The 12,836-nt window shown below is 45.7% G+C and overlaps 1 protein-coding gene across 1 annotated transcript in view; it reads right to left on the bottom strand.

Moving 5' to 3' along the window:
- MTX1 (metaxin 1) overlaps window positions 1–12,799 on the bottom strand; it is a gene marked incomplete at its 5' end in the record, with an annotated part of 39,478 nt that extends 26,679 nt beyond the window's left edge. Inside the window, 2 exon segments of the mRNA XM_056552000.1 lie at window positions 9,614–9,706; window positions 12,720–12,799. Of these exon segments, the coding sequence (XP_056407975.1) occupies window positions 9,614–9,706; window positions 12,720–12,799 (173 nt within the window).
- Window positions 12,800–12,836: the final 37 nt, after the last annotated feature.

Raw genomic sequence — 12,836 nt, forward strand, 5'->3', positions numbered from 1 at the left:
ACACACGGCATACCCCCCCCGCCCCCTCGTTATACACACGGCATACCCCCCCGCCCCCTCGTTATACACACGGCATACCCCCCCGCCCCCTCGTTATACACACGGCATACCCCCCCGCCCCCTCGTTATACACACGGTATACCCCCCTGCCCCCTCACACTATGTACTATACAGTATCCTCCCCTCACACTATACAGTATACCCCCCATATAATACACAGTATCCCCCCCCATATAATACACAGTATCCTCCCCCATATAATACACAGTATCCTCCCCCATATAATACACAGTATCCCTCCCCTATATAATACACAGTATCCTCCCCTCACACTATATAATATACAGTATCCCCCCCCATATAATACACAGTATCCCTCCCCCCACACTATATAATATACAGTATCCCCCCCCCATATAATACACAGTATCCCCCCCCCATATAATACACAGTATCCCTCCCCCATATAATACACAGTATCCCCCCCCCCATATAATACACAGTATCCCCCCCCCCATATATAATACACAGTATCCCCCCCCCATATAATACACAGTATCCCTCCCCCATATAATACACAGTATCCCTCCCCTCACACTATATATAATCAGGGATGTGGAATTTCTATCGCCCGACGCCCCGGACTAGCAGTTTTGGGCGCCGGGCAGGTGAATTTGTCCGGCCCTTATCCCGGCTTCGGGCAAGCAGGGCCGGACCTGACAAGTGCGGCGGATCTGCAGTCTGTATGGAGCGGGATCCCGACTCCTGCCCGCTCCATACTCTGCAGCCTGTGTCCTCCGCAGCAGAGCAGGGGAGATGAGAAGCCGTGTACAGTATTTGTCTTCTCTCCCCTGCTCTGCAGACGTGCGGGGGGAGATGAGGGGGCGTGGCTTATTTCTCCCCGTACAGACCTGCATCCTCTGCCTTCACTCCCCGCACGTCTGCACGGGGAGATGCATGCGGCGCTCTGCAGTATGTATGGAGCGGGCTCGGGATTCCTGCCCGCTCCATACTCTGCAGCCCCCGGCTGTTCTCAGTAGCCGGGGGCCGCCGCTAATAGCCAGCATGAGGCGATCGCCGCGGCTGGCTATTAACCCTTTAGATCGCCGCTGTCAAAGCCGACAGCGGCGTCTAAAGGGAGATGTGAATGCTGGCTATGGATCACAGAGCTCACAGATCAATGGAGTTCAATAGAATCTATTCATCTGTCTGAGGAATCGAATGATTCCTCCTATAAAAGTGTAATAAAGTGTAAAAAATAAATAAATAAAATAAAAAAGTTTCAATAAAAGTTTGAAAGACACATTAACCTAGTGGTCTTCAAACTGTGCCCCTCCTTTTCCTATATAAAAACATGCAAACATAATAAAAATAAACATATTTGGTATCGCTTCATGCGTAATTGTACAACCTATTAAAATATAACATTATGTATCCCGTACGGTAAATGTAATAAAAATACCAAACCACAGATTTGCAATTTTTATAATATCCCAGAAAAAAAAGTTAAAAAGCGATTAAAAAGTCAGATCAATACCAAGATGGTACCGATACAAAAAACAGATTATGGCGCAAAAAATTATCCCTCATACAGCCTGGTATGCGGGAAAAAAAATAAAGCTACAGGGGTTAAAAAATGGCAATTAAAAAAATTAGAAAAACATGACGTAAACGATACAAATCTGGTATTACTGTAATCAGGCGCCTAAAGTATAAAACTAACATGTTATCTGACCACAAGGTAAATGGCGCAGAAAAGAAAAAACACCAAATCAGCAAAATTATCTTTTACTATTTCCATTTCACTTCCCTTAATATATATATATTTTTTGGTTCGGAGAATATGTTATTGAAAAATTAAAAGGTGTCATTATAGTAGGTAGATATCATTATAGTAGGTAGATATCATTATAGTAGGTAGATATCATTATAGTAGGTAGATATCATTATAGTAGGTAGATATCATTATAGTAGGTAGATATCATTATAGTAGGTAGATATCATTATAGTAGGTAGATATCATTATAGTAGGTAGATATCCTTATAGTAGGTAGGTATCCTTATAGTAGGTAGGTATCCTTATAGTAGGTAGGAATCATTATAGTAGGTAGTTATCATTATAGTAGGTAGGTATCATAGTAGGTAGATATCATTATAGTAGGTAGTTATTATAGTAGGTAGTTATCATTATAGTAGGTAGTTATCATTATAGTAGGTAGATCTCATTATAGTAGGTAGATCTCATTATAGTAGGTAGTTATCATTATAGTAGGTAGATATCATTATAGTAGGTAGATATCATTATAGTAGGTAGATATCATTATAGTAGGTAGTTATCATTATAGTAGGTAGATCTCATTATAGTAGGTAGATCTCATTATAGTAGGTAGTTATCATTATAGTAGGTAGATATCATTATAGTAGGTAGATATCATTATAGTAGGTAGATATCATTATAGTAGGTAGATATCATTATAGTAGGTAGATATCATTATAGTAGGTAGGAATCATTATAGTAGGTAGATATCATTATAGTAGGTAGTTATCATTATAGTAGGTAGTTATCATAGTAGGTAGATATCATTATAGTAGGTAGATATCATTATAGTAGGTAGATATCATTATAGTAGGTAGGAATCATTATAGTAGGTAGATATCATTATAGTAGGTAGATATCATTATAGTAGGTAGTTATCATTATAGTAGGTAGATATCATTATAGTAGGTAGTTATCATTATAGTAGGTAGTTATCATTATAGTAGGTAGATATCATTATAGTAGGTAGATCTCATTATAGTAGGTAGTTATCATTATAGTAGGTAGTTATCATTATAGTAGGTAGTTATCATTATAGTAGGTAGTTATCATTATAGTAGGTAGTTATCATTATAGTAGGTAGATCTCATTATAGTAGGTAGATCTCATTATAGTAGGTAGTTATCATTATAGTAGGTAGATCTCATTATAGTAGGTAGATATCATTATAGTAGGTAGATCTCATTATAGTAGGTAGTTATTATAGTAGGTAGTTATCATTATAGTAGGTAGATATCATTATAGTAGGTAGATATCATTATAGTAGGTAGATCTCATTATAGTAGGTAGTTATCATTATAGTAGGTATTTATCATTATAGTAGGTAGTTATCATTATAGTAGGTAGGAATCATTATAGTAGGTAGTTATCATTATAGTAGGTAGATATCATTATAGTAGGTAGATATCATTATAGTAGGTAGATCTCATTATAGTAGGTAGATCTCATTATAGTAGGTAGATATCATTATAGTAGGTAGATCTCATTATAGTAGGTAGATCTCATTATAGTAGGTAGATCTCATTATAGTAGGTAGATCTCATTATAGTAGGTAGTTATCATTATAGTAGGTATTTATCATTATAGTAGGTAGGTATCATAGTAGGTAGATATCATTATAGTAGGTAGTTATCATTATAGTAGGTATTTATGGCTATTATAGGGTGAGGAAGAAAAAATGAGTGCGTAAAAGCGAAAATTGGCCGGACAAGTAGATCGTCAGGAGGGACAAGTAGATTTTGCTCCATTTTAGTCCCGTGTACAAGTAGTTTTTTATAAAATTTCCACACCCCTGTATACTATACAGTATCCCTCCCCCATATACTATACAGTATCCCTCCCCCGTATAATACACCGTATCCCTCCCCCGTATAATACACAGTATCCCTCCCCCATATACTATACAGTATCCCTCGCCCGTATAATACACAGTATCCCTCCCCCGTATAATACACAGTATCCCTCCCCCGTATAATACACAGTATCCCTCCCCCGTATAATACACAGTATCCCTCCCCCATATACTATACAGTATCCCTCCCCCTATATAATACACAGTATCCCTCCCCCTATATAATACACAGTATCCCTCCCCCTATATAATATACAGTATCCTCCCCCATATAATACACAGTATCCTCCCCTATAAAATACACAGTATCCCTCCCCCTATATAATACACAGTATCCCTCCCCTATATAATACACAGTATCCCTCCCCCTATTTAATACACAGTATCCCTCCCCCTATATAATACACAGTATCCTCCCCCATATAATACACAGTATCCTCCCCCTCACACTATATAATACAGTCTCCTCCCCTCCCCCCTCACACTATATATCAGGGGTGTGGAAATTTTATAAAAAACTACTTGTACACGGGACTAAAATGGAGCAAAATCTACTTGTCCCTCCTGACGATCTACTTGTCCGGCCAATTTTCGCTTTTACGCTCTGATTTTTTCCTCCTCGCCCTATAATAGCCATAACTACCTACTATAATGATATCTACCTACTATAATACCTACCTACTATAATGATATCTACCTACTATAATGATAACTACCTACTATAATGATATCTACCTACTATAATGAGATCTACCTACTATGATATCTACCTACTATAATGATATCTACCTACTATAATGATATCTACCTACTATAATGATATCTACCTACTATAATGATATCTACCTACTATAATGATATCTACCTACTATAATGATAACTACCTACTATAATGATAACTACCTACTATAATGATTCCTACCTACTATAATGATTCCTACCTACTATAATGATATCTACCTACTATAATGATATCTACCTACTAGAATGACACCAATTTTTCAATAACATATTCTCTGAACCAAAAAATATATATATATTTAGGGAAGTGAAATTGAAATAGTGAAAGATAATTTTGCAGATTTGGTGTTTTTTCTTTTCTGCGCCATTTACCTTGTGGTCAGATAACATGTTAGTTTTATACTTTAGGCGCCTGATTACAGTAATACCAGATTTGTATCGTTTACGTCATGTTTTACTAATTCTGAACTTTTTCTAATTTTTTTAATTGCCATTTTTTAACCCCTGTAGCTTTATTTTTTTTCCGCATACCAGGCTGTATGAGGGCTCATTTTTTGCGCCATAATCTGTTTTTTGTATCGGTACCATCTTGGTATTGATCTGACTTTTTAATCGCTTTTTAACTTTTTTTTCTGGGATATTATAAAAATAGCAAATCTGTGGTTTGGTATTTTTATTACATTTACCGTACGGGATACATAATGTTATATTTTCATAGGTTGTACAATTCCGCATGAAGCGATACCAAATATGTTTATTTTTATTATGTTTGCATGTTTTTATATAGGAAAAGGGGGTGATTTGAACTTTTAACATGGAAGGGGTTAATGCAGCGGTCTTCAAACTGTGGCCCTCCAGATGTTGCAAAACTACAACTCCCAGCATGCCCAGACAGCCAACGGCTGTCCTGGCATGCTGGGAATTGTAGTTTTGTAACATCTGGAGGGGCACCGTTTGAAGACCACTGGGTGTCTTTCAAACTTTTATTGAAACTTTTTTTTTTTCTTTTCCACTTTATTAGACTTATGAGGAATCATTAGATTCCTCAGACAGATGAATAGATTCTATTGAACTCCATTGATCTGTGAGCTCTGTGATCCATTGATATAGTCTGGTCCAGCCAGGATCTATCAATGACAGAGCTGGACAGGAGGAAGCAGAGGTAAGTCCTCCGGCTACCTCCATAGTGGATCGCCCCCCTGCAATCGCGCTGTGGGGGGGGAGGGGTGATCCACCCCCCTAGCCCACCAGGGAGCATTCACATGTCCCTTTAGACCAGTGGTTCTCAACCTTTTCGGTGACCGTACCCCCCAAGGCCTGAAAGTATGTCCACGGGTACCCCCTCACACGGAACTTGCGAGCAAGGGGTACCCGCAGACAAAAGGCGTGTTCTTACCTTTATACTAATGCATCCCATCTCCATCTTAATCCCCTTATGCTATTATTCCCCCTCAGTCTTACTCCCCCTGTCCCACAATTCCCACCTCCCTCTGATTCCCTTTTACCATTATTCCCCCTCCATCTTTATCCCCTTGTGCCATTATTATCCAATATGGAACAAGGGGATTAAGATGGAGGAGGGGGAATAATGATACAGGGGGATTAATATGGAGGGGGGGGGGGGTTTGATAATTCCCCCCTCCCTCTGATCCCCTTTTGTCATTTTCCCCCCTCCATATTATTCCCCTTGTGCCATTATTATCGGATATGGCAAAAGGGGGATCAGAGGAAGGGGGGACTGGTGCAAGGGGATTAAGATGGAAGGGGAGAGGGGAGTAATAAAGCACAAGACATAAAATTTCAATGCCTTGTGCTTTATTACTCCCCTCCCTCCGCCATTATCCCTCTCCCCCTCCATCTTAATGCCTTGTGCTCCGTCCCATACAGTCCCCCCCCCCCCCCCTGTACCATACAGTTGTTTACCTGGCGTCCTGTGGTCCCGTTGGCTGCTGCTTCACGGGATGTTCCACAGGGCCGCACTGACGTATGTCGTCCCCCTGCGCTGTGCGGCAACTCCGCGCAACGTCAGGGGAGGCCACACGTCTCCCTGGCAACCACGCAGCTTACAGTAGCCCCGGCCGCATCTCTGGCCGCATCTCTGGCCGCGCTACTGTACAGTGAGCTGCCGCGGCGATGCGCTGACAAATACTGGTCAATGCATGGCCGGTATTTGTCAGCGTTTTCGCGTACCCCAGGTTGAGAACCCAGGCTTTAGACGCCGCTGTCAGCTTTGACAGCGGCGATCTAAAGGGTTAATAGCCAGCCGCGGCGATCGCCTCATGCTGGCTATTAGTAGCGGCGGCCCCCGGCTACTGAGAACAGCCGGGGGCCGCAGAGTATGGAGCGGGCAGGAATCCCGAGCCCGCTCCATACATACTGCAGAGCGCCGCATGTATCTCCCCGTGCAGACGCGTCTCCTCCCCTCAGCTCTCCGAAGCTACAGCTGGGGGGAGTGAAGGCAGAGGACGCAGGTCTGCACGGGGAGCAAGAAGCCACGCCCCCTCATGTCCCCCCGCACGTCTGCAGAGTATGAAGCCACGCCCCCTCATGTCCCCCCGCACGTCTGCAGAGCAAGAAGCCACGCCCCCTCATCTCCCCCCGCACGTCTGCAGAGCAGGGGAGAGAGAGACATACACAGCTTCTCATCTCCCCTGCTCTGCTTCGGATCTGCAGTCTGTATGGAGCGGCTCCCGACTCCTGCCCGCTCCATACAGACTGCAGATCCGCCGCACTTGTCAGGTCCGGCCCTGCTTGCCCGAAGCCGGGATAAGGGCCGGACAAATTCACCTGCCCGGCGCTTAAAGGAGTAGTCCAGTGGTGACTCAGTGGTGAGCAACTTATCCCCTATCCTAAGGATAGGGGATAAGTTGCAGATCGCGGGGGGTCCGACCGCTGGGGCCCCCTGCGATCTCCTGTACGGAGCCCCGACAGCCCGCGGGAAGGGGGCGTGCCGACCTCCGCACGAAGTGGCGGCCGACACGCCCCTCAATACATCTCTATGGCAGAGCGGAGATTGCCGAAGGCAGCGCTTCGGCTCTGCCATAGAGTTCCCGCGGGCTGTCGGGGCTCCGTACAGGAGATCGCAGGGGGCCCCAGCGGTCGGACCCCCCCGCGATCTGCAACTTATCCCCTATCCTTAGGATAGGGGATACGTTTTTCACCACTGGACTACCCCTTTAAAACTGCTAGTCCGGGGCGTCGGGCGATAGAAATTCCACATCCCTGTATATACTATACAGTATCCTCCCCTATATAATACACAGTATCCTCCCCTATATACTACACAGTATCCTCCCCTATATAATACACAGTATCCTCCCCCATATAATATACAGTATCCTCCCCCTATATAATACACAGTATCCTCCCCCATATAATATACAGTATCCTCCCCCTATATAATACACAGTATCCTCCCCCATATAATACACAGTATCCTCCCCTATATAATACACAGTATCCTCCCCTATATAATACACAGTATCCTCCCCCATATAATACACAGTATCCCTCCCCCATATAATACACAGTATCCCTCCCCCATATAATACACAGTATCCTCCCCCTATATAATACACAGTATCCTCCCCCATATAATATACAGTATCCCTCCCCCATATAATACACAGTATCCCTCCCCCATATAATACACAGTATCCTCCCCCTATATAATACACAGTATCCTCCCCCTATATAATACACAGTATCCTCCCCCATATAATACACAGTATCCCTCCCCCATATAATACACAGTATCCCTCCCCCATATAATACACAGTATCCTCCCCCATATAATACACAGTATCCTCCCCCATATATAATACACAGTATCCTCCCCCATATATAATACACAGTATCCTCCCCTATATAATACACAGTATCCTCCCCTATATAATACACAGTATCCCTCCCCCATATAATACACAGTATCCTCCCCCATATAATACACAGTATCCTCCCCTATATAATACACAGTATCCTCCCCCATATAATACACAGTATCCTCCCCCATATAATACACAGTATCCTCCCCCATATAATACACAGTATCCTCCCCCATATAATACACAGTATCCTCCCCCATATAATACACAGTATCCTCCCCCCATATAATACACAGTATCCTCAACCATATAATACACAGTATCCCTCCCCTATATTACACAGTATCCCTCCCCTATATAATACACAGTATCCTCCCCCATATAATACACAGTATCCCTTCACCATATAATACACAGTATCCTCCCCCTATATAATACACAGTATCCTCCCCCATATAATATACAGTATCCCTCCCCCATATAATACACAGTATCCCTCCCCCATATAATACACAGTATCCTCCCCCTATATAATACACAGTATCCTCCCCCTATATAATACACAGTATCCTCCCCCATATAATACACAGTATCCCTCCCCCATATAATACACAGTATCCCTCCCCCATATAATACACAGTATCCTCCCCCATATAATACACAGTATCCTCCCCCATATATAATACACAGTATCCTCCCCCATATATAATACACAGTATCCTCCCCTATATAATACACAGTATCCTCCCCTATATAATACACAGTATCCCTCCCCCATATAATACACAGTATCCTCCCCCATATAATACACAGTATCCTCCCCTATATAATACACAGTATCCTCCCCCATATAATACACAGTATCCTCCCCCATATAATACACAGTATCCTCCCCCATATAATACACAGTATCCTCCCCCATATAATACACAGTATCCTCCCCCATATAATACACAGTATCCTCCCCCATATAATACACAGTATCCTCAACCATATAATACACAGTATCCCTCCCCTATATTACACAGTATCCCTCCCCTATATAATACACAGTATCCTCCCCCATATAATACACAGTATCCCTTCACCATATAATACACAGTATCCTCCCCCTATATAATACACAGTATCCCTCCCCCATATAATACACAGTATCCCTCCCCCATATAATACACAGTATCCCTCCCCCATATAATACACAGTATCCTCCCCCATATAATACACAGTATCCCTCCCCCATATAATACACAGTATCCTCCCCGATATAATACACAGTATCCTCCCCCATATAATACACAGTATCCTCCCCGATATAATACACAGTATCCTCCCCCATATAATACACAGTATCCTCCCCCATATAATATACAGGATACTCACCAGGGCCGGCAGCAGTTTCTCCTCCAGCAGAGAGATGAAGGCGAGGGTGTCGGCTCCTTGGGTGGCAGAGAGGTCATAATCTGCATTATATTTCTGGAGAAAAGACACAAGTGTTACCCCGGTGACCCCAGCACCCCCTGATATACACACCGGTGACCCCAACACCCCCTGATATACACACCGGTGACCCCAACACCCCCTGATATACACACCGGTGACCCCAACACCCCCTGATATACACACCGGTGACCCCAACACCCCCTGATATACACACCGGTGACCCCAACACCCCCTGATATACACACCGGTGACCCCAACACCCCCTGATATACACACCGGTGACCCCAACACCCCCTGATATACACACCGGTGACCCCAACACCCCCTGATATCTACCCCGGTGACCCCAACACCCCCTGATATCTACCCCGGTGACCCCAGCACCCCCTGATATCTACCCCGGTGACCCCAGCACCCCCTGATATCTACCCCGGTGACCCCAGCACCCCCTGATATCTACCCCGGTGACCCCAGCACCCCCTGATATCTACCCCGGTGACCCCAGCACCCCCTGATATCTACCCCGGTGACCCCAGCACCCCCTGATATCTACCCCGGTGACCCCAGCACCCCCTGATATCTACCCCGGTGACCCCAACACCCCCTGATATCTACCCCGGTGACCCCAACACCCCCTGATATCTACCCCGGTGACCCCAACACCCCCTGATATCTACCCCGGTGACCCCAACACCCCCTGATATCTACCCCGGTGACCCCAACACCCCCTGATATCTACCCCGGTGACCCCAACACCCCCTGATATATACACTGATGACCCCAACACCCCCTGATATACACACTGGTGACCCCAACACCCCCTGATATACACACTGGTGACCCCAACACCCCCTGATATACACACTGGTGACCCCAACACCCCCTGATATACACACTGGTGACCCCAACACCCCCTGATATACACACTGGTGACCCCAACACCCCCTAGTGACCCCAACACCCCCTGATATATACACTGGTGACCCCATCACCCCCTGATATCTACACTGGTGACCCCAACACCCCCTGATATCTACACTGGTGACCCCAACACCCCCTGATATCTACACTGGTGACCCCAACACCCCCTGATATCTACACTGGTGACCCCAACACCCCCTAGTGACCCCAACACCCCCTGATATATACACTGGTGACCCCATCACCCCCTGATATATATACTGGTGACCCTGGTGTACCCATCACCCCCTGATATATATACACTGGTGACCCTGGTGTACCCATCACCCCCTGATATATACACTGGTGACCCCATCACCCCCTGATATATATACTGGTGACCCTGGTGTACCCATCACCCCCTGATATATATACACTGGTGACCCTGGTGTACCCATCACCCCCTGATATATACACTGGTGACCCTGGTGTACCCATCACCCCCTGATATATAGACTGGTGACCCTGGTGTACCCATCACCCCCTGATATATACACTGGTGACCCTGGTGTACCCATCACCCCCTGATATATATACACTGGTGACCCTGGTGTACCCATCACCCCCTGATATATACACTGGTGACCCCATCACCCCCTGATATATACACTGGTGACCCCATCACCCCCTGATATATAGACTGGTGACCCTGGTGTATCCATCACCCCCTGATATATACACTGGTGACCCCATCACCCCCTGATATATAGACTGGTGACCCTGGTGTACCCATCACTCCCTGATATATACACTGGTGACCCTGGTGTACCCATCACCCCCTGATATATACACTGGTGACCCCATCACCCCCTGATATATACACTGGTGACCCCATCACCCCCTGATATATAGACTGGTGACCCTGGTGTATCCATCACCCCCTGATATATACACTGGTGACCCCATCACCCCCTGATATATAGGCTGGTGACCCTGGTGTACCCATCACCCCCTGATATATACACTGGTGACCCCATCACCCCCTGATATATAGACTGGTGACCCTGGTGTACCCAACACCCCCTGATATACACACTGGTGACCCCAACACCCCCTGATATATACACTGGTGACCCCATCACCCCCTGATATCTACACTGGTGACCCCAACACCCCCTGATATCTACACTGGTGACCCCAACACCCCCTGATATCTACACTGGTGACCCCAACACCCCCTGATATCTACACTGGTGACCCCAACACCCCCTAGTGACCCCAACACCCCCTGATATATACACTGGTGACCCCATCACCCCCTGATATATACACTGGTGACCCTGGTGTACCCATCACCCCCTGATATATACACTGGTGACCCCATCACCCCCTGATATATATACTGGTGACCCTGGTGTACCCATCACCCCCTGATATATATACACTGGTGACCCTGGTGTACCCATCACCCCCTGATATATACACTGGTGACCCTGGTGTACCCATCACCCCCTGATATATAGACTGGTGACCCTGGTGTACCCATCACCCCCTGATATATACACTGGTGACCCTGGTGTACCCATCACCCCCTGATATATATACACTGGTGACCCTGGTGTACCCATCACCCCCTGATATATACACTGGTGACCCCATCACCCCCTGATATATACACTGGTGACCCCATCACCCCCTGATATATAGACTGGTGACCCTGGTGTATCCATCACCCCCTGATATATACACTGGTGACCCCATCACCCCCTGATATATAGACTGGTGACCCTGGTGTACCCATCACTCCCTGATATATACACTGGTGACCCTGGTGTACCCATCACCCCCTGATATATATACACTGGTGACCCTGGTGTACCCATCACCCCCTGATATATATATACACTGGTGACCCTGGTGTACCCATCACCCCCTGATATATACACTGGTGACCCTGGTGTACCCATCACCCCGATATATACACTGGTGACCCCATCACCCCCTGATATATACACTGGTGACCCCATCACCCCCTGATATATACACCGGTGACCCTGGTGTAGCTGAAATAGGCATGGAGAGGGGTCCGGCACCGCACAGGGGGTGACACCACAGGGGGCAGGAGGACCCCTCTCCACTCACTCACCTGCTTCCTGAGATGGGTAATAATGTTACTGGTCTGGAACACGACGCCGGCATCGGGGGTCTTCAGCGCAGGAAGCTGACCTGGAATAAGGAACAGCCATGTCAGCGGGCACTGGGG

This window comes from Hyla sarda, unplaced genomic scaffold (assembly GCF_029499605.1).
Source record: "Hyla sarda isolate aHylSar1 unplaced genomic scaffold, aHylSar1.hap1 scaffold_1317, whole genome shotgun sequence".
In the NCBI taxonomy this organism is placed as follows: domain Eukaryota; kingdom Metazoa; phylum Chordata; class Amphibia; order Anura; family Hylidae; genus Hyla; species Hyla sarda.